The 24,687-nt window shown below is 46.5% G+C and overlaps 1 protein-coding gene across 1 annotated transcript in view; it reads left to right on the top strand.

Annotated features, from left to right (window-relative positions):
* The window catches only part of prdm6 (PR domain containing 6), a 51,468-nt gene continuing 26,781 nt past the window's right edge, over positions 1 to 24,687 (top strand). The window contains exons 1-5 of the mRNA XM_061072325.1: positions 1 to 352; positions 452 to 730; positions 7,593 to 7,741; positions 7,999 to 8,154; positions 23,388 to 23,515. Coding sequence (XP_060928308.1) covers positions 1 to 352; positions 452 to 730; positions 7,593 to 7,741; positions 7,999 to 8,154; positions 23,388 to 23,515 — 1,064 coding nt within the window. The remainder of the gene's footprint in view (positions 353 to 451; positions 731 to 7,592; positions 7,742 to 7,998; positions 8,155 to 23,387; positions 23,516 to 24,687) is intronic.

The following is a 24,687-nucleotide window of genomic DNA, read 5'->3' as shown; positions in this document are numbered from 1 at the left end:
ATGCTGAAGCCCGGTGACCCCGGCGGCTCGGCCTTCCTGAAGGTGGACCCGTCCTACCTGCAGCACTGGCAGCAGCTCTTCCCTCAGGTGAAGACGCCTCTGGCTCCTCCGCCCGAGCGCCTCTCCATCCCCAGCCGCCTGCACAGCCACCTCCTGGCCTCCACGCACTGCACCTCCTCCTCCTCCACCTCCTCCTCCTCAGTAGCCTCCTCTTCCCTGGCAGCAGCAGCAGCAGCAGCAGCTCTCACCCCGTCCTCCTCCTCCCTCTCTCTCTCCCTCTCCACCTCCCAGCTGCCCGGGCCCCAGCAGGTCGCTCTCTTTGGGCTGGCCCCGGTGTGTGTTGGACCAGGAGGCCCTGGAGGAGGAGGAGGAGGACCAGGAGGCCCTGGAGGAGGACCAGGAGGCCCTGGAGGAGGAGGAGGAGGACCAGGAGGCCCTGGAGGAGGAGCAGGAGGAGACATGCTGGTGGTTGTCCCCCCGGAGAACCAGCAGGGACACAACCCGGCGATGGGGTTCCTCCATCAGGCCAAGGAGCAGAGCTGTGGGGGGGTGGGGGTGGTGTCGTCCAGTGTGAAGAGCGGAGGAGGAGGAGGAGGAGGTGGTGTGGGGGGGGAGGAGGGGAAGGGAGCAAGGTTCAAACTGACCTCGGAGGAGCTGGACTACTACCTGTACGGACAGCAGAGGATGGAGATCATCCCCCTGAGCAACCACACAGGAGAGGTCAACAACCGTACGTACACACACACACACACACACACACACACACACACACACACACACACACACACACACACACACACCGCACACACACACACACACACACACACACACACCTGTCACTGCTCAGGTTGTGTTGAGGATTTCATGACTTCAGTGGAAGTTAAAAACGGGAAACGAGACCTCGCTGTGTCGTCACCTCTGAGCCTCAAGTTGTGTTTACATACGTGTGGTTTGTGTAACACGTGTGTGAGGTTCACACTGAGTTACATACTGTGCGTGTGTGTGTGTGTGTGTGTGTGTGTGTGTGTGTGTGTGTGTGTGTCAGCGGAGACTTTGACCTCCAGCTTTTTGTCTCTGCTTCATTATTATTTCTATAATAGTCTTGCTTGGCAGTTCTCAGTAAATTCCTGATAAAAATTATTATTATTTCATAATAATTAAGAATAAGCTAATTTACAGTCAAACATATATATTTTATTGTCTTTTGTTCCTTCTTTTCTTATCTGCGCAGTTTGTTGATCGAGTGTATTTACTCTGATTTACAAACATATTTCTATTCAAAGCTCCACAGAATGAATAACTGCAGCTGCAGATATATTCATAAATAAAAATAACATAAATAAGAGAAATAATTAGGTGAGAAATTAATTAAAATAGATGAATCACAATTTAAAACACATTTATCATGAGATGTAAATTCCATTCATTTAAATTTTGTATACCAAACTAAATGTAAAGCAACTGTTTATTAAGACAAGAAGGTTTTTAATAAAAGTAATATTTGATGTTGGGGTTTGTGGGACAGTCAGATTTTATATCAACCAGACTTCATGGGGTTTCTATTTAAATAAGAGTTTAAGTTTCTGTTCCTTCAACTCACTCGGTTCATTATTTATGATGATTAATTTCACTGGATCAACAACATCTATTCATTTAATATGTGACATCAAACAGCCAATCAGAAGCGTCAAAACGTTTTTTCTAATTGAACTTTTCTTTTTTCTATATTTCTAAAATCTTCTTCAACTGTTAAATGTATTATTTCTGCTGCAGTTAAAACATTTTCCCATCGTCAAACTCTTTCTTCTCCTGAAGAACTCTTTTACGCGTGACGGTGTCAATATCTGTCCGCACACACACACACACACACACACACACACACACACACACACACACACACACACACACACACACACACACACACACACACACGGAGACCACAGACGTGAAGCCTCTCCGTTCAACCGGAACCGATCTAAGGTTGAATTTTAAGTCCGTTCCATTGATTTATTGACTGATTGATTTTAGCGCCACGTGCTGCTTATGTTTTCTCATAATGATAATAATGAATAATAATTAATGAACACTCGACTTTTTGGATGAAAGGTTTCAAGGTTCTGTTGCACAATGTGAATTATTTTATAAGGTTATTTTTGTCCTTAATATTCTGGGAGTTTATTGTGATTATTTTAAACTTATATTTAAAACTTTACTACGAATTGTTTCTGATATTTCTGACGTTAAAACACAGATGGTGGCGCGTAGAGTGTCTAATTGTGTTGATGCCACTTTAATTTGTATCATTAAGATAAAACACTCCTGTAATAAATGTATTTTATTGTTATTATAGTGTTAGTATAATTTATGTCAGTAAAGTAACAGTTGAGTATTTATCAGTCCATCAGCTCATTGATCGTTTTCCTTTGAAGACGATGATTTAAAATGAACCTGCTTCATTATTAAATAATGATAATAATAATTTAATATAATTTAATAACGTCTCTTTACGTTGAATGTAACAGGTTCCCGCTGAGCGTCCGAGTTCATCATCACTGCGGGTGTGTGTGTGTGTGTGTGTGTGTGTGTGTGTGTGTGTGTGTGTGTGTGTGTGTGTGTGTGTGTGTGTGTGTGTGTGTGTGTGTGTGTGTGTGTGTGTGTGTGTGTGTATTCCGCGGTGATAAAACGGACCATCAGCAGTAATCTGCGTCGATACGCGCCGGCAGGGCCGATGAGGGATGGAGGGACAAGCAGGAATTAATTGCTGTATATAGTTTTGTGTTTGTGGAAGAGAGAGAGAGAGAGCGAGAGAGAGAGAGATAGAGAGAGAGAGAGAGAGAGAGGACGGGGGGGGGGGGGATCGATCCTCCGGCCACCGGCCCGCTATTTATCATCCCAACACGCTTTATTGAGGTCTCCTGGGGTGTGTTGGGGGGGGTGCTGTAGATAAAGCAGTCACGCACACACACACGCAGACACACACTCCCTCGTGTGTCACTCTCTGACCCAGATTATTAATTAAACCAATAATAATATTCATAAAAATAGGGAGGCAAAAAGTGCTGAAAAGGAATGTTTTTGAATGCGTCTTCATTTAAAACTGATATTTGAAATCAGTTGTAAATTATATTTCAGTTAATTTTACTTTCTATAAAAGTATCACATATTGCTTGACTCTATGATACTTCACAGTGTTTTTATCCTTTGATGCGTCTGTGATGAGTTTTATAAAATGTTAGAAACGATGACGACTTTCATCCTGAATCTAAAGTCGTATCTTTTAAAAAATGAACATACGATAAACTGAATAAATCATGAAGAAAGTAAATTGTAGAAGCCGTTACAGTAAGATTTATCCTCCGAGAAAAACAAGAGTGAAATGAATTATGTTTTTCTGTATAAAACCAAAATGGTCCAGATGTTTTCTCTGCATCAGACAGTTAGTCTTTCAAACCTTCATTATGAATTAGATAATTATAAAATAATCAACACTTCATCTTCTGTCTGAGATCAGCTGAAATGTTAAATTAAATCTGTTAAATAATCCACAGGGTTTGTTTGAGATCAATCAAATATGATTTGAAACTCCTGATTCCATCAGATTCAGACGGATTCTCGTATAATGAGAGACTCAGCTCGGACTAATCCACACTGAAGTTTTACACGTTTATTTCATATTTAATACATGTTTAATATATGGATATTATTCAACCTTTACAAACTCAAATTACATTTACATAATAGACTCAAACCGGTGACGTGTTAAATACGTGTTAGCTGTTGTTTTGCTGCTTATTAAAGTACATGATGTGTTCTGGTGAATATATTAAAAGCTTCATTGTACACAACGCAACATATAAGTCAAAATGATCAAAATCCAAATCCTCACTTTTCAATGTTTTACAGTTTTGTTCTGAATGTTTAACTGAAAACATGCAGGTTTTTCTGATTAGTGATGGAGCAGAAAAAAAAGACTTTAAATATTGTTTTTTATGTTCAATAAATTAGAACAAATTTAGAGTCGTATGATTCTGTTCCAGCAGTAAAACGTACGACAGGAAGTTATGGGACAGCTGAGGTTTGATGAGAAACAGATCAATTCTTCCAGTTCGCATCTGGAGTTAATGTCAGCCGGCAGTTTTACTGTAATTTAATAAAGTCAGCTACACACACACAGACGCACACACACAGACACACACACACACTCACACACTCACACACTCTGATGTGATTGTTGGTTTTCATCTGTCACACAAACCTCCATGTTTAACGTTGAGAAATTAATTTGAGTTAAATGAAAATTAGATTACGTGTTTGTCAAAGCAGAACATTTTACAACATTCTCCGTTTCACTCTGGATCCTCCGGATGTGACGAGTTTATTTTAATTGTTTGTGGAGATTTTTAAGAAGTAAATTGAATCATCAGGAAACGTCTCCAGTGAAACTCAGCGTGTTTCTGGTCGTGTGTTTGAACGCAGCACGCTATGATGACGCTTCCTGTTGTTTCTTCTTCAGGTCGTTTTTACCTTCTTGTGTCTGAAAGTCTGTTTTGGTTTTAATATTAAAAACTACAAACACGCCTCCAACTTCTTCTGAACATGAAAACAAACCTGCAGACGTCCGACTTATGAAATTACAACCAGATCGTTCATCAGTTTTTACATTGAGCTTTTGACAAAACCAAATAATTAGCAAATTAGATTTTAATTATGGTATTTATTTAGTTTTATTTACTGAGGATAACAATGTTCATTTCAGAAAGAGAACAAATGTTATAACTGCACGATTTCAAAAAGTGACACAGCAAAACAGTTTTTCTTTCATAAGGCAAAAATAAAAATGTAAAAATTTCCTGTTTGAAAAAAGAACTGAACCAACTGAAACGTCCAAAACCGAAAAACAACATTTCTTTATGTTTCTAAAATATACAAGGTTTTGTGATCATTACATTTCCATACGCACATTATTTATGTGTGATTTATCAAAATGCAGATAAAACATCATGAGATATAAAATATTCATGAAGGATTTACAGGTAATAATGTCACAGACCTGATGTTTCATATCTGACTCAACACGATTTCACTTTATTCGTATATTCGTAGAACCTTTAAAAACTTCGGACACTACTGTATGCAGTGCAGGGACAATCCACCAGGGGGCAGGTGTCAGAGCCTATAGATCAGGTGTTTAGGATTCAGTTTTTTAATGAATACACTGTCGTCCTAATGTTGTTTCAAAGCCTTTACATCTGTGAATCTATGCAAAATGACACAAGCAACTTTTATTTCTTTTTTGCCTAAATCTTTTGATCCATCATTAAATCTCTCAAATTCACAAAAAATATTGCAGAGGTCATGACCTTTGTGTTTGTAGGAGCTGGGTCCGAACGTACTTCAATCAATCAATCAATCCAATTAGCCCATATTCACTAATCACAGTTTATCTCATTGGACTAAACAAGTTGCAGCATCTTCTGTTCTTCACTTCAAACAGACTGGAGCTCCTCAGTAAAACCTGTGGTTCCTGAGTTTTATCTCTGTGTTTGGTCTCCTCCACCTCCGGAGGGAAACATCTCCACCAGCTTCTCTCGGACTCTGTTTTCTGTTTCGGACGCTTCATCGTGGAAACTGACACCGAACGCGACAGGACGTTTTCTGTCAAATGAAAACTAGAAGCTGACGAGGGAGCAGCTCGCTCGGCCGTGGGTTTGGGGAGCGAGCGTCTGGCTGTGTGGTCCGTCCTCATCTGGACTCACAGCTGGGCTGGAAACAAACAGCCGTTAACATCCAGAGGCTTCATGAAGTGTGAGGGTTTGTTCGGGAGACGTCCAGGAGTTTGTTAGTGACCCTCGACCTTCTCCGTGTTAGCTGCTTTAATGAGTCAGGACAGAAAACTGTGTTCTGCCTTCACACTAAATCACTGGATTAGAGTCGGAGGAGTGGAAATGGAAAGTGTCTCTTCAAAGAGTCGGAACAGGAGGATTCTCGGTCTGAAGAAAAACTGAGCTTTAAAGAGACTGAAGAGAGGAAAAGGTTTCATCTAAATACGAGAGGAGAAAACTCCTCAGTTTGTACTCTACAGTACTGCAGTACTCCCAAGTACTACAGTACTCCCAAGTACTACAGTACTCTACACTAGTTCAATTGCATCAAATGAACGTCCTCGTGGTTCAAACATTATATCGTCGGAGCTGAAGACTGCAGCTTCTTGTTCTTCTTGTTCTTCTTGTTCTTCTTGTTCTTCTTGTTCTTCTTGTTCTTCTTGTTCTTCTTGTTCTTCTTGTTCTTCTTGTTCTTCTTGTTCTTCTTGTTCTTCTTGTTCTTCTTGTTCTTCTTGTTCTTCTTCTTATTCTTGTTCTTATTCTTCTTTTTCTTCTTCTTCTTCTATTGTTTAATGCTGTCTCTACTTCCTGTGATTGGTCCAAAAGGTAGTTTGAGTTCAGGGTCGAGGATCGAGGAGAATTCAGCCTCTTACATTTTTCCCATTTACTCGAGCGTGACGCTGAGCTGCACTTTGTGGTTAATAAATGAGCATAATATGGTTTAATTAACCTCAATCCATCATGGTGTAAAAGTAGCTTTCTCCCTGTCGAGAGGCGGATATTTAATTTTGAGAAAAACATTTTAAAAACCCAACCACAACATGAACATCCTGTTGCTCTCAGCGTCTCGGCTGTGTGGGACTTTTCTGTCCAGATAATAATCTCTCATTATGTTGCTACAGTCAATTAACGTCCATTACTGTCAGGCTGCATCTCAGGGTAAATGTTGACGCTCGCTAATTCCCAGCAAGACGCTGCTCGCCGCGTTTAACCTGGAAAAACACAGCGGGGAAAAGTCTCTTTCTCCTCGTGGTCAGAACTCAGATCCTCTTTCATCACTCTCAGTTTTTCACTGTCGGAATTTTACAAACGAGCCTGTGAAGAGCGGAATAATCCTTTAATTTGACAGAGCTGCTCCCGCTTTATGATTCCAACTCAAGTGATCAATCCATCATCAATCAATCACGTGTGTGTGTGTGTGTGTGTGTGTGTGTGTGTGTGTGTGTGTGTGTATTCCAACATCTCTTAAAATAACAGACACAAAATAAGTTTGTATTTTGATCAGAGACTATTCATATATGAACCAATAATTCATCTGACATGGTATAAGTGACGTCATATGCAGAAATCATTATAGACAGACTGAGGTTTATACAACTTCGTCCCTATGATCTAAGTTTATATAATGTATTAGTATGTATAAGTTTATATAAAGTATTAGTCTGTGTAAGTATATTTAAATATTAGTGTGTATAAAAATATATATATATTAGTGTGTATAAGTATACATAAGTATAAGTGCGTAAGTGGTGTTCTGGTTTCTTAAAAAACTAATATCACAATAAATTATAAAAGAAAATAAACAAAATCATATTCAATCAAATCTCTTTTATCACAAACTGTTATTGTTAGAATCTTAAATAATAATTTCAACCATTGACTCTGGGAATAAACATGAGATTTTAAACTTGATTTCAGTTGGTGTGTATGTCCCTCTGTGTTTGTCTGGAGGTTTGTGTCGGAGCTGAAAGTCTGATCTTGTGTTTCCAGGCTGCGACATGTGCGCAGACAACAGGAACGGCGAGTGTCCGATGCACGGGCCGCTCCACTCCCTGCGCCGCCTCGTCGGCACCAGCAGCTCGGCGGCGCCCGTCACCCTGCCCGACGTCCCTGATTGGCTCAGAGATCTGCCCAGAGAGGTGAGGCCTGCGTCTGCTTTTTGTGAATACTCATAACGATTTGTAATATTTAGAATATTAGAGAAATGTCACAAAATCGTTGAACTCGTCTCTGCAGAAGAGTTTGTGATTTCCTGATATTTTCTCTTTTCTCACTCTTTCTTCACATGTTGTTTTTCACTTTGACCCGTGATGCATAGAAGTAGATGACACAGAGAAGCGTGCACTCATGTGTGTGTGTGTGTTGTGTGTGTGTTGTGTGTGTGTTGTGTGTGCAGGTGTGTCTGTGCACGAGCACGGTTCCAGGTCTGGGTTACGGGATCTGTGCAGCTCAGAGGATTCCTCAGGGAACCTGGATCGGTCCGTTCCAGGGGATCCCGCTGCTGCTGGACAAACTGCACGGATCCATGAGGAACACACGACACCTGTGGGAGGTGAGTGTGTGTGTGTGTGTGTCTGTGTGTCTGTGTGTATGTGTGTGTGTGTGTGAGTGTGTGTGAGACAATGCTTATACCTGAAACTCACTTTTCAGGAGGAACACACACTCCTGTTATTCTTATTCCTTGTGTCATATTTATGAACTTCATCCTGTGTGTGTTTGTCTTTGTGTGGATGTAAAATACAAAAGGTTTGTGTAGTTGTGTGTGTGTGTCTCTGTCAACTTGTGCAGTGTGTGTGTGTGTGTGTGTGTCTGTGGTCAACTTCATGTCAGCTGTGAACCCATTGATCAGAGCAGATTGTATTTACATACAGTGGCAGGAGAAAGTCAATGTGGCAGTTATAAACAGCTGCATTAGCATTGTGGGGGGGGGGGGGGGGTGGGGGTGGGGGGGTAGAATGAGGGATGCTGGGAGACGGAGAGATAGATGAGTCCCCGGTGGCCGAGCTGGTAAAGGTCAGTCAGACGTCGGTTGACCGGACATCAGTCTCTCTGCTGTTGACCACAGCAGGACGTCAGGGGGGAGGGGGAGGGGGGGGCGTGAGGCGGGGGGTCAGAGGTTGAGGAGCGGGGGGGGGGGGGGGGGGGGCATTGAAGGCGCTTTTAAACGTGAACTGAGAGAATCTGGAGAATCAAACACACACGAGCAGCTGAAGCTTCTGAAAGTCCCAGGAAACATTTTACTGAATCCAAGAATCTGATCAAGTTCAGAATAAACTGAAAAAACATATAAACAATCACTTCTTAGTTTTTCTGATTCCTGAAAAGCTAAAATAAATCATCAGCATCTTTAATCTCCAAACTTTGAAAAGAGGAAACACCAGAGGCAATAAAATACAAAATAAATAATAGAACAGTGAAACCGACATTATATTTCAAAGCTCTAATAATGATAACATTTTTCTCAATATTTAAACTTTACTCTTTACTGTCTAACTGTTTTTTATTATGAATATAATTACTCTATTTTACAATAGTGGTTCTGATATGTCAAAAATATATTTTTGATATTTAAATTTAAATTTGAATAAAGATACAAATGTGAGTTTCCAGCCGTGTCCCGACTGATCTGCATAATCTGACCAATTCATTAATAACAGATAAGAATTAATTTCTTCTCAAAAATATTTAATTCAGTGTCTAATGATTAATTTTTCTTTATTTAAATCTCAGTATTTAACTTTCTTTCTTTTTCTTTTGATGCTGCATCCATTAAAGTTTGTGGCATATTAAATGAAATGGTTTGGATAATTTTATTTAAACAAATAAATATACGTGCTGAGATGAAACAGTTCTGTGATATAGAATAAATCTTTGTGTAGAAATAAAAACATGTGAAGGTTCGACTGGAGAAATAAATTCTTCTTTCCTCCGCAGCTGTTTTTAGGTAAATCAGTCAGATAAAAACCATTTTAACAAACTGAGGTTGAATGAACTTCCTGTGTCCAGTGATGTGCCCCCCCCCTGCCCCCCTGCCCCCCAGCCCCCCCCCCCGGAGAAACCCTGATCCGATAACCCGACTCTCACATCGGCAGGTTATCGGCTGCCGGGCTGGAACCGGTCATTAGGCCTATTGACCACCAGGCTCTACACACAGATCCCATTAAAGCTCACTGGTTGTTAAACTCGCTTATTGACGCCCCCCAAAACAGGAAGAGATGTGTGTCCCACAGCCAATCAGGGAGCCCGTGTCATGTTGTCCATGGCGCCCGGGAAGAGCCAGATTGAATTAAGACGCCTCCCGTCCCCAGTGGGCGGAGCTTCTCTGCGGCGCTGCAGAATTTTACTGCTCGACAAATTGACGTGAGATCAGAGCTGAAGTTGAAGGTGGAATAATTCTCAGGTTATCACGAAGACTCACGAGACGGAAACATGACGACAAACTTTACCTAATTTTGATTTTGATTATACTTCATATTTTCTCTCTGAGCTCTGATCTGAACTCTGAGTGGATTCACTTCAGGTTGAGACCAGATCAACGCTCTGGTTCCAGATGTTTGCTGCTTTTCTCATCGTAAAATGTCTGATCATATTTTATATTAATTAAATCAAATTAAACATTTATAAGCTCGTACATTTAAAAAAAATACTAAACTAATGTTAATATTGAAAATTTCTTCAGAATACGTAAATTTTCACCACTTTCTAACTTTCTGCAAATTTTGGTAAGAAGTTGAGCATTGTAAAGCCTCAAAAAGCCAATTCATTTGCCTGAATAATAATAATAATAATAATCCTTACAATTTCAATAGGGTGTCACCTGACCTTTGAAGTCAGTGCTCGGGCCCTAATGACACAATAAGATAATTTGGCTTCACTTTTCAGTTCATCTTTATCTACAGTCTATGTATAAGCTGTTTATTAAAATTAAGAGAGTTTAGTTAATCGATAAAGTAATAAAAACTGCTTAAAAACACCAACTATAATAATAATAAAAATAGTTTGAATGCCACTTTGAACATTAAATAAATATATGTGCGTTAAGATGCCAGAACTTCAGACTTTTACATCAGGTGTAAACGATAAAATAGTATATATATTATATTATTAGTAAAACATTGTAAATATAGCAGTAGAAATAAATACAGTAATGATTGAGGGACCGGCTCCTCGTCTGAACCCGTGACCTCTGGGTCTGACCCCGTGACCTCTGGGTCAGAACCTCTAGGTCGTCTTGATTGAAAAGAATGTTCAGTGAAAACATGCGAGTGGAGTTCTCCGGGTTTTACAGGACGAGCTGTCGGCTCCGAGACCAGAGCAACGTCAGCCGCTCAGCGTGAGACACAATATTGTGTTAGTGTGGGATGATGAGGAGACACATGAGGATTCAGAGAATTCTCGTCTGTTTGCGTCAGATGAAATCATTTCTCTGCGTTTGTGTCCTGCAGCTGAATCCCAGTTGTTGGTCTGTGGTTGTGTCGGCTGGAGCTCGTCCGTCCTGTCGTTCGCTCGTCAGACTTCACATCGACTTCAGTGGTTTGTGGTCGAAGCTCCTTGATGTTCGCTCGACTGATGTCATCATTTAACGGCCGACTCGGGGTTTTTATGAAAGTCTGTGATCGACATCATCGCCTCTGTTACGTGATCGAAGGTTTAATGTCAAAATGACATGTTTCGTTTCGAGCTGTTTGTGTTTCAGCGAAGCAGGAAACGACCTCAGTGATAAAAAGCAGCGGTTTCATGTTTATCTGAAATTACTCAAAAGGCTCAAAAATGTCCTGAAACAGCAGCTGGACTTTTTTCATCTGAGGTGTCGTCAGTGTGTGTAGCAGCCGAGCGTTGTGTGTATGGATCTGAATTAACTACAGTGTGTGTGTGTGTGTGTGTGTGTGTGTGTGTGTGTGTGTGTGTGTGTGTGTGTGTGTGTGTGTGTTTGTGGCAATGACGGAACATGTTTTCATTTACTGGTTCATTTGAGTCATGTGACACTACAATGTCCCACATTTCCATAACACCCGCCCAGCGGCTCATCTGCCACGCCCCCTAATTAATTCCAGTAGTTGATTTCCTATCGATCCGGAAGCAGCTGACCAATCGGGGGGGTCTTAAAGAAACAGGAGCTAAAACCAAGTGTTTGCGACAGAGGCTGAAGAGAGGAGCTGCAGCAGTGGACAGTCTGAGGACAGTGATTCTGAACATTAGAGCATGAAAACGTTTTACAGTCATAACAATATTTACATTATCGACCTGAACATGAACAGAACTTGAGTTTTCTTGGCTGGTTTCTTCTTCTTGTTTGGTCCGTTGGACACGTTGGACACGTTGGACACGTTGGACACGTTGGACACGTTGGAGCGATCCGAGACCCGGAGCTGACCCGACATGTTGGTTCTGCGGTTCAGCGTCTTCAGGTTTGACTGATCTCTCCCCCCCCCCCCGGCCGCAGCTCGGTGCTGTTTGGTTAAACCCTCTCGTACGGTTCCCTCGCTGTGTGACATCACCCTGTAGGCATGGTCACCACGGGGGGGGCGAGAACAAAGAGAGGGATTTTCCATCAGGAGCTCGGAGGTAGAACAACACAGAGTGTGTGTGAACATGTGCGACGACTCTTCATAATCCAGCAGGTTGTTTGATCAGCGTGTTTGGACTCAGCGACTCGGCCGCTGGTTGTTTCCTCTCGCGAGCCGACGAGGATTCACACGCTGCGGCGAGCTGCTGTGTGAAAACACGTGAGCCTCATGTCACAGGTCACACACTGGGAGGGTTCATCACGCCACCAACACTCAATTATTAGTTCTGTCAGCTGAGCTCAGTCAATATTGTTCATCAGAAAAATGTTCTGATGTAATGTTAAAAAAAGATCTAAAGCATAAACACACATGTTAGGTCACGTGACGTGTAACATGCGTGTTCTCCTGCTTCTCTTTTCTCTCCTTTCAACCTTTTTATCCAGAACGTTCTACAAACACTTTCTCTCTTCTCCTGGACACAGAGCGAGGAATCAGTTCATGTTTTAAACCGTTAGAGCGTTGAACCATGTGGTGATAACACTGGTGAAGAAGGTGGTTTGGGTGGAGGGAGTACTGATGGTTCCTGAGGCCTTGGGTGGTGGTACCTCCGTCCTAGAGATGTTACTTCCATGGACCTGTGGGCAAGGGAGCCTTGGTGGGGGGAGGGGGGGCCTAGGGCTTGTGGCTGATGATACCTCGGTCCTGGTGATACACATACGTCTGTGATATGGTGTTACCTCCGCCCTCTGGGTAATGGTGGTTCCTCGGCCCTCTGGGTAATGGTGGTTCCTCGGCCCTCTGGGTAATGGTGGTTCCTCGGCCCTCTGGGTAATGTTGGTTCCTGGGCCCTCTGGGTAATGTTTTTCCTCGGCCCTCTGGGTAATGTTGGTTCCTCGGCCCTCTGGGTAATGTTTTTCCTCGGCCCTCTGGGTAATGTTGGTTCCTCGGCCCTCTGGGTAATGTTGGTTCCTCGGCCCTCTGGGTCATGTTTTTCCTCGGCCCTCTGGGTAATGTTGGTTCCTCGGCCCTCTGGGTAATGTTGGTTCCTCGGCCCTCTGGGTAATGTTGGTTCCTCGGCCCTCTGGGTAATGGTGTTACCTCGGCCCTCTGGGTAATGTTGGTTCCTCGGCCCTCTGGGTAATGTTTTTCCTCGGCCCTCTGGGTAATGTTGGTTCCTCGGCCCTCTGGGTAATGTTGGTTCCTCGGCCCTCTGGGTAATGTTTTTCCTCGGCCCTCTGGGTAATGTTGGTTCCTCGGCCCTCTGGGTAATGTTTTTCCTCGGCCCTCTGGGTAATGTTGGTTCCTCGGCCCTCTGGGTAATGTTGGTTCCTCGGCCCTCTGGGTAATGTTTGTTCCTCGGCCCTCTGGGTATTGTTGGTTCCTCGGCCCTCTGGGTAATGTTGGTTCCTCGGCCCTCTGGGTAATGTTGGTTCCTCGGCCCTCTGGGTAATGTTGGTTCCTCGGCCCTCTGGGTAATGTTGGTTCCTCGGCCCTCTGGGTAATGTTGGTTCCTCGGCCCTCTGGGTAATGTTGGTTCCTCGGCCCTCTGGGTAATGTTGGTTCCTCGGCCCTCTGGGTAATGTTGGTTCCTGGGCCCTCTGGGTAATGTTGGTTCCTGGGCCCTCTGGGTAATGTTGGTTCCTCGGCCCTCTGGGTAATGTCGGTTCCTCGGCCCTCTGGATAATGTTGGTTCCTCGGCCCTCTGGGTAATGTTGGTTCATCGGCCCTCTGGGTAATGTTGGCTCCTCGGCCCTCTGGGTAATGTTGGTTCCTCGGCCCTCTGGGTAATGTCGGTTCCTCGGCCCTCTGGATAATGTTGGTTCCTCGGCCCTCTGGGTAATGTTGGTTCCTCGGCCCTCTGGGTAATGTTGGTTCCTCGGCCCTCTGGGTAATGTCGGTTCCTCGGCCCTCTGGGTAATGTTGGTTCATCGGCCCTCTGGGTAATGTTGGTTCCTCGGCCCTCTGGGTAATGTTGGTTCATCGGCCCTCTGGGTAATGTCGGTTCCTCGGCCCTCTGGGTAATGTCGGTTCCTCGGCCCTCTGGGTAATGTTTGTTTCTCGGCCCTCTGGGTAATGTTGGTTCCTCGGCCCTCTGGGTAATGTTGGTTCCTCGGCCCTCTGGGTAATGTTGGTTCCTCGGCCCTCTGGGTAATGTCGGTTCCTCGGCCCTCTGGGTAATGTTGGTTCCTCGGCCCTCTGGGTAATGTTGGTTCCTCGGCCCTCTGGGTAATGTTGGTTCCTCGGCCCTCTGGGTAATGTCGGTTCCTCGGCCCTCTGGGTAATGTTGGTTCCTCGGCCCTCTGGGTAATGTTGGTTCCTCGGCCCTCTGGGTAATGTTGGTTCCTCGGCCCTCTGGGTAATGTTGGTTCCTCGGCCCTCTGGGTAATGTCGGTTCCTCGGCCCTCTGGGTAATGTCGGTTCCTCGGCCCTCTGGGTAATGTTGGTTCCTCGGCCCTCTGGGTAATGTCGGTTCCTCGGCCCTCTGGGTAATGTCGGTTCCTCGGCCCTCTGGGTAATGTTGGTTCCTCGGCCCTCTGGGTAATGTTGGTTCCTCGGCCCTCTGGGTAATGGTGGTTCCTCGGCCCTCTGGGTAATGTTGGTTCCTCGGCCCTCTGGGTAATGTTGGTTCCTCGGCCCTCTGGGTAATGGTGGTTCCTCGGCCCTCTGGGTAATGTTGGTTCCTCGGCCCTCTGGGTAATGTTGGTTCCTCGGCCCTCTGGGTAATGGTGTTACCTCGGCCCTCTGGGTATTGTTGGTTCCTCGGCCCTCTGGGTAATGTTGGTTCCTCGGCCCTCTGGGTAATGTTGGTTCCTCGGCCCTCTGGGTAATGTTGGTTCCTCGGCCCTCTGGGTAATGTTGGTTCCTCGGCCCTCTGGGTAATGGTGGTTCCTCGGCCCTCTGGGTAATGTTGGTTCCTCGGCCCTCTGGGTAATGTTGGTTCCTCGGCCCTCTGGGTAATGTTGGTTCCTCGGCTCTCTGGGTAATGTTGGTTCCTCGGCCCTCTGGGTAATGTTGGTTCCTCGGCCCTCTGGGTAATGTTGGTTCCTCGGCCCTCTGGGTAATGTTGGTTCCTCGGCCCTCTGGGTAATGGTGGTTCCTCGGCCCTCTGGGTAATGGTGGTTCCTCGGCCCTCTGGGTAATGGTGTTACGTCGGCCCTCTGGGTAATGGTGGTTCCTCGGCCCTCTGGGTAATGGTGGTTCCTCGGCCCTCTGGGTAAGGGTGTTACCTCGGCCCTCTGGGTAATGGTGGTTCCTCGGCCTTCTGGGTAATGTTGGTTCCTCGGCCCTCTGGGTAATGCTAGTTCCTCGGCCCTCTGGGTAATGCTAGTTCCTCGGCCCTCTGGGTAATGCTAGTTCCTCGGCCCTCTGGGTAATGTTGGTTCCTCGGCCCTCTGGGTAATGCTGGTTCCTCGACCCTCTGGGTAATGCTAGTTCCTCGGCCCTCTTGGTAATGTTGGTTCCTCGGCCCTCTGGGTAATGTTGGTTCCTCGGCCCTCTGGGTAATGGCGGTTCCTCGGCCCTCTGGGTAATGGCGGTTCCTCGGCCCTCTGGGTAATGGCGGTTCCTCGGCCCTCTGGGTATTGGCGGTTCCTCGGCCCTCTGGGTAATGTTGGTTCCTCGGCCCTCTGGGTAATGTTGGTTCCTCGGCCCTCTGGGTAATGTTGGTTCCTCGGCCCTCTGGGTAATGTTGGTTCCTCGGCCCTCTGGGTAATGGTGTTACCTCGGCCCTCTGGGTATTGTTGGTTCCTCGGCCCTCTGGGTAATGTTGGTTCCTCGGCCCTCTGGGTAATGTTGGTTCCTCGGCCCTCTGGGTAATGTTGGTTCCTCGGCCCTCTGGGTAATGTTGGTTCCTCGGCCCTCTGGGTAATGGTGGTTCCTCGGCCCTCTGGGTAATGTTGGTTCCTCGGCCCTCTGGGTAATGTTGGTTCCTCGGCCCTCTGGGTAATGTTGGTTCCTCGGCTCTCTGGGTAATGTTGGTTCCTCGGCCCTCTGGGTAATGTTGGTTCCTCGGCCCTCTGGGTAATGTTGGTTCCTCGGCCCTCTGGGTAATGGTGGTTCCTCGGCCCTCTGGGTAATGGTGTTACGTCGGCCCTCTGGGTAATGGTGGTTCCTCGGCCCTCTGGGTAATGGTGGTTCCTCGGCCCTCTGGGTAAGGGTGTTACCTCGGCCCTCTGGGTAATGGTGGTTCCTCGGCCTTCTGGGTATTGTTGGTTCCTCGGCCCTCTGGGTAATGTTGGTTCCTCGGCCCTCTGGGTAATGTTGGTTCCTCGGCCCTCTGGGTAATGTTGGTTCCTCGGCCCTCTGGGTAATGTTGGTTCCTCGGCCCTCTGGGTAATGGTGGTTCCTCGGCCCTCTGGGTAATGTTGGTTCCTCGGCCCTCTGGGTAATGTTGGTTCCTCGGCCCTCTGGGTAATGTTGGTTCCTCGGCTCTCTGGGTAATGTTGGTTCCTCGGCCCTCTGGGTAATGTTGGTTCCTCGGCCCTCTGGGTAATGTTGGTTCCTCGGCCCTCTGGGTAATGGTGGTTCCTCGGCCCTCTGGGTAATGGTGTTACGTCGGCCCTCTGGGTAATGGTGGTTCCTCGGCCCTCTGGGTAATGGTGGTTCCTCGGCCCTCTGGGTAAGGGTGTTACCTCGGCCCTCTGGGTAATGGTGGTTCCTCGGCCTTCTGGGTAATGTTGGTTCCTCGGCCCTCTGGGTAATGCTAGTTCCTCGGCCCTCTGGGTAATGCTAGTTCCTCGGCCCTCTGGGTAATGCTAGTTCCTCGGCCCTCTGGGTAATGTTGGTTCCTCGGCCCTCTGGGTAATGCTGGTTCCTCGACCCTCTGGGTAATGCTAGTTCCTCGGCCCTCTGGGTAATGTTGGTTCCTCGGCCCTCTGGGTAATGTTGGTTCCTCGGCCCTCTGGGTAATGGCGGTTCCTCGGCCCTCTGGGTAATGGCGGTTCCTCGGCCCTCTGGGTATTGGCGGTTCCTCGGCCCTCTGGGTAATGTTGGTTCCTCGGCCCTCTGGGTAATGTTGGTTCCTCGGCCCTCTGGGTAATGGTGGTTCCTCGGCCCTCTGGGTAATGGTGGTTCCTCGGCCCTCTGGGTAATGTTGGTTCCTCGGCCCTCTGGGTAATGTTGGTTTCTCGGCCCTCTGGGTAATGTTGGTTCCTCGGCCCTCTGGGTAATGGTGGTTCCTCGGCCCTCTGGGTAATGGTGGTTCCTCGGCCCTCTGGGTAATGTTGGTTCCTCGGCCCTCTGGGTAATGTTGGTTTCTCGGCCCTCTGGGTAATTTTGATTTCTCTGCCCTCTGGGTAATGTTGGTTCCTCGGCCCTCTGGGCAATGTCGGTTCCTGGGCCCTCTGGGTAATGTTGGTTCCTCGGCCCTCTGGGTAATGTTGGTTCCTCGGCCCTCTGGGTAATGTTGGTTCCTCGGCCCTCTGGGTAATGTTGGTTCCTCGGCCCTCTGGGTAATGTTTTTCCTCGGCCCTCTGGGTAATGTTGGTTCCTCGGCCCTCTGGGTAATGGTGGTTCCTCGGCCCTCTGGGTAATGTTGGTTCCTCGGCCCTCTGGGTAATGGTGGTTCCTCGGCCCTCTGGGTAATGTTGGTTCCTCGGCCCTCTGGGTAATGTTGCTTCCTCGGCCCTCTGGGTAATGTTGGTTCCTCGGCCCTCTGGGTAATGTTGGTTCCTCGGCCCTCTGGGTAATGTTGGTTCCTCGGCCCTCTGGGTAATGTCGGTTCCTCGGCCCTCTGGGTAATGGCGGTTCCTCGGCCCTCTGGGTAATGGCGGTTCCTCGGCCCTCTGGGTAATGGCGGTTCCTCGGCCCTCTGGGTAATGGTGGTTTCTCGGCCCTCTGGGTAATGGCGGTTCCTCGGCCCTCTGGGTAATGGTGGTTCCTCGGCCCTCTGGGTATTGGCGGTTCCTCGGCCCTCTGGGTAATGTCGGTTCCTCGGCCCTCTGGGTAATGTTGGTTCCTCGGCCCTCTGGGTAATGGTGGTTCCTCGGCCCTCTGGGTAATGGTGGTTCCTCGGCCCTCTGGGTAATGTTGGTTCCTCGGCCCTCTGGGTAATGTTGGTTTCTCGGCCCTCTGGGTAATGTTGGTTCCTCGGCCCTCTGGGTAATGGTGGTTCCTAGGCCCTCTGGGTAATGGTGGTTCCTCGGCCCTCTGGGTAATGTTGGTTCCTCGGCCCTCTGGGTAATGTTGGTTTCTCGGCCCTCTGGGTAATTTTGATTTCTCTGCCCTCTGGGTAATGTTGGTTCCTCGGCCCTCTGGGCAATGTCGGTTCCTGGGCCCTCTGGGTAATGTTGGTTCCTCGGCCCTCTGGGTAATGTTGGTTCCTCGGCCCTCTGGGTAATGTTGGTTCCTGGACCCTCTGGGTAATGTAGGTTCCTGGGCCCTCTGGGTAATGGCGGTTCCTCGGCCCTCTGGGTAATGTTGGTTCCTCAGCCCTCTGGGTAATGTTGGTTCCTCGGCCCTCTGGGTAATGTTGGTTCCTCGGCCCTCTGGGTAATGTTGGTTCCTCGGCCCTCTGGGTAATGTTGGTTCCTCGGCCCTCTGGGTAATGTTGGTTCCTCGGCCCTCTGGGTAATGGTGGTTCCTCGGCCCTCTGGGTAATGTTGGTTCCTCGGCCCTCTGGGTAATGGTGTTACCTCGGCCCTCTGGGTATTGTTGGTTCCTCGGCCCTCTGGGTAATGTTGGTTCCTGGGCCCTCTGGGTAATGTTGGTTCCTCGGCCCTCTGGGTAATGTTTTTCCTCGGCCCTCTGGGTAATGTTGGTTCCTCGGCCCTCTGGGTAATGTTGGTTCCTCGGCCCTCTGGGTAATGTTGGTCCCTCGGCCCTCTGGGTAATGTTGGTTCCTCTGTCCTCTGGGTAATGTTGGTTCCTCGGCCCTCTGGGTAATGTTGGTTCCTCGGCCCTCTGGGTAATGGTGGTTCCTCGGCCCTCTGGGTAATGTTGGTTCCTCGGCCCTCTGGGTAATGGCGGTCCCGTGGTGTTGGTCCTTCACGCTCGGCTGCCCCCCCCTGTGGGTCCTTGTTGTGTGAGAAAGCAGCAGCTCTGCCTCCAGACGTTGAGGTGGATCAGGGTCGGTTATCTAAATATTATCCGTCTCTCTGAACGATTACTACCCTTCTGATTTATGGCGATGGCGCGCTGCTCGCTGAAAACCCTGTTTCAGCTGATGAGGCGTCTCAGACGTGTGTACGCGGAGGTCCAGACTGTTGCTCTTGGGCACGGCGGCGGCGGCGGTGGCAGCGGCGGCGGTGGTGATGGCAGCACGGTTTATGAGGCTTGCTGCTGAAAAATGAACTCGTCGAAGACAGGCTGTGCTTAAGAAAACTGAACGAGCTCAGGACCGAACAGCAGCTCGTCACAGACGGGATGAGTGAGCTCCTATTTAACCTTCTTTTCATTTGAGCTGGCAAGTGGACCAACACATTCTGTGGTCAGGGAGGATTCAACGTCCTGGACGACAACAAGGAGAAGAATCAGATGATGGAGAGCAGACTGTGTGTTTTCTTTAAAGAGGAAGAGTTGGAGAGAAAGAAGGAAGGACGACAGAAAGGAGATCTTCATCGAGCAGACGAGGACTGATCTTGTAAAATGAAGTCGTTGATACCGATAACGATTCTCCATACCCGATTCGTTACCACGGCAAAGAACCACAACAAGAAATCCTGTTTACTCGAAACACACGGCTTCATACGGGTTCTCCTGACATCACTTCTCCAGTGAGTTTTGTCCAACACCTGCTGGAGGAGGACGAGTGAGATTAGGAGCAGGACATGAGGAGGAGGAGGGAGAACAGGAGGAGGCTGATGAAGACAGCAGATAACAGTGGAATTAGTGGAGTCTCATTGATTAGCTGTAGAACAGAAGCGTGTGAGCATTGATCGGCTCTCAGGAACAGTTTAATGTATTTGGACTGAAGAAGAAGAAGAGAGGAGACGACAGAGTTCTGTGTAGAGAAGAAGAAGAAGAAGAAGAAGAAGAAGAAGAAGAAGAAGAAGAAGAAGAAGAAGAAGAAGAAGAAGAAGAAGAAGAAGGAGACTGCGTTGCTCGAGTCTCTAAACCTCTTCTGAACACACGAGATCTGTTTGGACGGAGACATGAACCTGAATCTATCGTGTTTTTGAGATTTATAAGATAAATAAGTCTGTTCTTATTTATTACGATTATTGTGCCACATGTGGGGACTGGTTTGAAATGTGTCCATGTCTTGGTGGAAAGCTCCAACATCTGATATCTGATATGTGTTTGCCAGACAGAAACATTATTGTTACAAGAAACTCTAAAAAACACATTATCCTGGTTACAGCCTCTGATTTGCTCCGTCCGTCTCTGATAAATTTGATTTCTCCAACATCTGCTGTGACTCATGGACGCAGCTGCTTCCCGAGTCCTGAATGTCGGACGTTACCACGAGCGCCTGAACCCGTCACACCAGCTAATATCTCAGATTCACCTCAGGCTGAGCTCAGTGACCTCTGACCTCACCTCAAGGTCAAAGGTGAAGTGAAGCATCTGAGGCGTCGTCCTCTCAGAACCTCGATGTTTCAGGTCACTTCTCAGTCCTGTCCTGTGTCCTGTGTCCTGTGTCCTGTGTCCTGTGTCCTGTGTCCTGTGTCCTGTGTCCTGTGTCCTGTGTCCTGTGTCCTGTGTCCTGTGTCCTGTGTCCTGTGTCCTGTGTCCTGTGTCCTGTGTCCTGTGTCCTGTGTCCTGTGTCCTGTCCTGCGTTTATACTGGATTGAATCAGTGAACATTTATTATTACTATTTATTTAAAACTAGAATAAAAACTGATTCACATAAAGGTTTTTTTAATATTTAAAACAAACATCTTCAATCTAAACTCTGAACTTCCTCATGTTTCTGTGTGTGACAGAAAGAAAGTGTCATCACACCTTCAGACATGATATCTCACAGCTTACACACACACACACACACACACACACACACACACACACACACACACACACACACACACACACACACACACACACACACAAAGCGATAAACACACACACACTTGTCAAACACACGTCGTCCTCTGAAGGCGCAGCAGCCATTTACATGCCAGTGTTGGTTCAGAGCTGCATTTAAGTGTTTTTCACTGATAACTGAACCACATTCCTGTCTACACACACACACACACACACACACACACACACACAGACAGACACACACACACACTCAGGGTATCTCTTTAGCGTGTGCTCAGTTCAGACAAGAACAACATTTACTCTCTTTAATAAGGTCAAAAGGTCAAAACACTGTCAGTCAATTTCAGACACACTTTCTGCGGCACGCACACGCACACACACACACACACACACACACACACACACACACAGACCCACACGCTGTTGGGTGAGGTTGTGCAGATCCCTGACAGTCGTCAGTCAGAAATAAAAGATGTTCTCATGTGTGAGTTTGGTTTGAATCCACAGACTCAGGTTTCTTCACCAGCTGATCGAAGGTGAAGCTTCTCTCATGAGACGCATGTTGCAGATCAACATCAGACGAGTTTCCATCTGATCACCATTACTGTTTGGATATTAGGAATAATTGGAGTTTATTAAGACGAGCAGAAGGTGGCGCTCATTCCTCAAACAGAGGCAATTACATCACAGAAGAAGAAGAGGGACCAATCAGACGATCGAATCAAAAACAAGTCAATCAATTATTAACATCTGTCACTATTTTCCAACCTGATGTTTTACAGAACAATAATCATTCTTCAATAATCCAAACACCAGATCAGCCTCATCATCACTTTGTGATTTAACGTCTGAGTCAAACTGAAACTCAAACACTGAGGATTCATTTGATGTAGAAACCGAAGCTGCAGCGACAGCAGAAAAAACGACTTCTGTCTGTTTTGTTGTTGTGAGAAGGAGAAGTGACGTTGGAAGTGTGAAGTGACGCCGGCGACTCGACTGCGTTTCCAACGTTTTTTAACTGTTGAGCTAAACAACGAGTTGAATTCGGCCGTTTGTCTCACGGATGGAATTCTGTCGCGATGGATTCGATAAACAGAGGCGACGAAAACGTCTGTGACAGAACGACACCAGCTGCTGCTCATGAACACACACACACTGACAAACTGATACACACATCATCACAGCTGCTGGACATCGGAGGCTCTGACAACAAACCTTTGAGAAAAGTTTGTTGAAAGAAAACTTGGAAATTGAGAAATTGAAGTAATTTTTTTAACCAAGATAATTTTAGAAAGATATTTTGGCAAAATATCAACATTCCTGTGAACGTAAATGATCAAATGTGTGAGAAGCATTCGGATTAGAATTTAAACACAGAGACATAAGAGCTCAAGATTCTGTAGAAACACACACACACTCAAACACACACACACACACACTCAAATACACACTAATATACAGACACAGACACACACTGATATACACACACACACACACACACACACTGATATACACACAGACACACACACAGACGAATGGACATTCAGACGATAACAGATCGACACCATTGATCATGTGGACGACAGAGAAGAGCAGCTATTGGCTCAGGTCATCACCTTATACACAACCTCAACACCTCCTCAATACAGACACACACAGAAACACACACACACACACACTCACACAGACAGACACACAGACACACACACACACACACACACACACACACACATGTTTTCTTACAGCTTCCACCACAAGCAGAACCTAATAGCTAAGAGAAGTGTGGAGAGTAATACCGTCTCCTCTTCCTCTTCCTTCTTTAATCACAGACGTGTTTGGTTTATGTTTCACGTCTTCGGTTCCTCTGCTGCTGTGAAGAAGTCTTTTTAGACGTCTGAACCTGTTGTTACGGCGCAGACGTTGGCAGCCGGTGCCGCGAAGCTTTTAACGAGGTGTAAATCAGGTTTGTGTAAAGTTTAACACCCAACAGGCCTGACTCGCTGCCACGGTTTGTTTGAAACATTTCAAATGATCCGTTATTTCTTTCTGTTGAAGCTGCGAGTGAAGACACAAAGATTCACTCTCCAGGAAACTCCACATTAATAACAGTGCAACAGAAACACCTGTTGCTATGAATCTTTAAAGATGTGCAGATTCTACTTCACCACAATATCACGCACAGTTTATTAATAAATCTAAATAAATACTCGGGATTTATCTTCATTTCCTGAACCCACTAGAATTAAGTTTTAATCTCATCTGATGACGCTGCTGTTAGAAGGATGAGGAGCTTCCAGCCTCTGATGTGCACGAGGTCACTTCCCTCTCACTGTAACCCTGATCTTTGTGTTGTAGATCTACGACACCGAGGGGACGCTGCAGCACTTTATCGATGGTAACGATCCCAGTAAGTCCAGCTGGATGAGGTACATCCGCTGCGCCCGACACTGTGGGGAGCAGAACATGATGGTCGTCCAGTACAGGTGAGAGCTTCAGAGAACACACACACTCTTCACTCGGCCTGGACAATAAACACATCACGATGTTTACATGTTGAATTCTGGTGGCCGAAAGGGTTTATATCCGTTTCTGTGAACATGAAATCCTTTCTGCTGTCGTGCACCTCTCACCTTTTATAACTTAGTCTCGTCTAAACACCGATTGAACCGGAGGAAAGAGTCTGTGAACACGTGCGTCTCTGTAGCCGTTTTATAAACTTCTCTAAAACCACCAGTGGAGTCGCCCCCTGCTGGTCATCACACAGTCTGTGTTTGAATCAATGAAGAACAGAAGTATTGAGATGCGTCCTTCTCTGATCGAACTTTAACTTTCTGACGGACGCTCAGACTTGTTCATCTGTTAAATGATGATGTAATAACTTGTGAAGTGATTTTCCTCTCAGAGGTCAAACTGAAATGGCGGCTTGTCTTTGTGAGTCTTTACCAGCAGGATTACTTCAGATTATTCTCATGTACTTCTGAAACTTTATTAAACGGTATAAGGTGTTTTCTCTGTCAGATTCATGACCTCACGCTGGTCCTTGGTTGTTTTTAGTTAAAAGTTGATAATAAAAGAAGTTTTGCTTTGTATGAAAACAGAAGACCTCAGATCTGAGGCGTCCTGCTGGCGCCGGGGGTCTCTCTTCATACCTGAGAGCCCCTGGATGTGTTTGATTTATAACCCGGCCCCACCTGCCTGCAGCAGCGTGTGTGTGTTAAACACATACATTTGTTTTAAATACATACAAGCACCTCCCCACTTCTCTTTTAATCCGGGGAGGTCATTGGGTAAGTTTGATTTATGGACCAGTCCCACCCGGCTGTGTTTTCACATGGGGCCGGCACCACCCCGCCCCTCCCCTGGTGTGGAAAGGATTAATAAAACAGACACACACACACACACACACACACACACACATATCTTCTCTCCTCGGACTCTTACAGTCTTGGACTCGATTCTACCAAAAAGGAAATCAAATCATTTTACGCTCTCATGAGTTTGTTTGTGTGTCACAACACGAACCATCATTGTTATTCTTTCGTGAAAATCTTCATTTAATTCTGAAATTTGAAATGATTCCACATCAATACTTGGATGGTCCATGTCCCTTCTGCTAACATGGATACCACGATCTCTCCTGCACAGACTCTGACTC

This window comes from Limanda limanda, chromosome 5, assembly GCF_963576545.1.
Source record: "Limanda limanda chromosome 5, fLimLim1.1, whole genome shotgun sequence".
Taxonomy (NCBI): Eukaryota; Metazoa; Chordata; class Actinopteri; order Pleuronectiformes; family Pleuronectidae; genus Limanda; species Limanda limanda.
The sequence above is the reverse complement of the archived record's forward strand: the minus strand, read 5'-3'. Positions and strand labels throughout refer to the sequence as shown.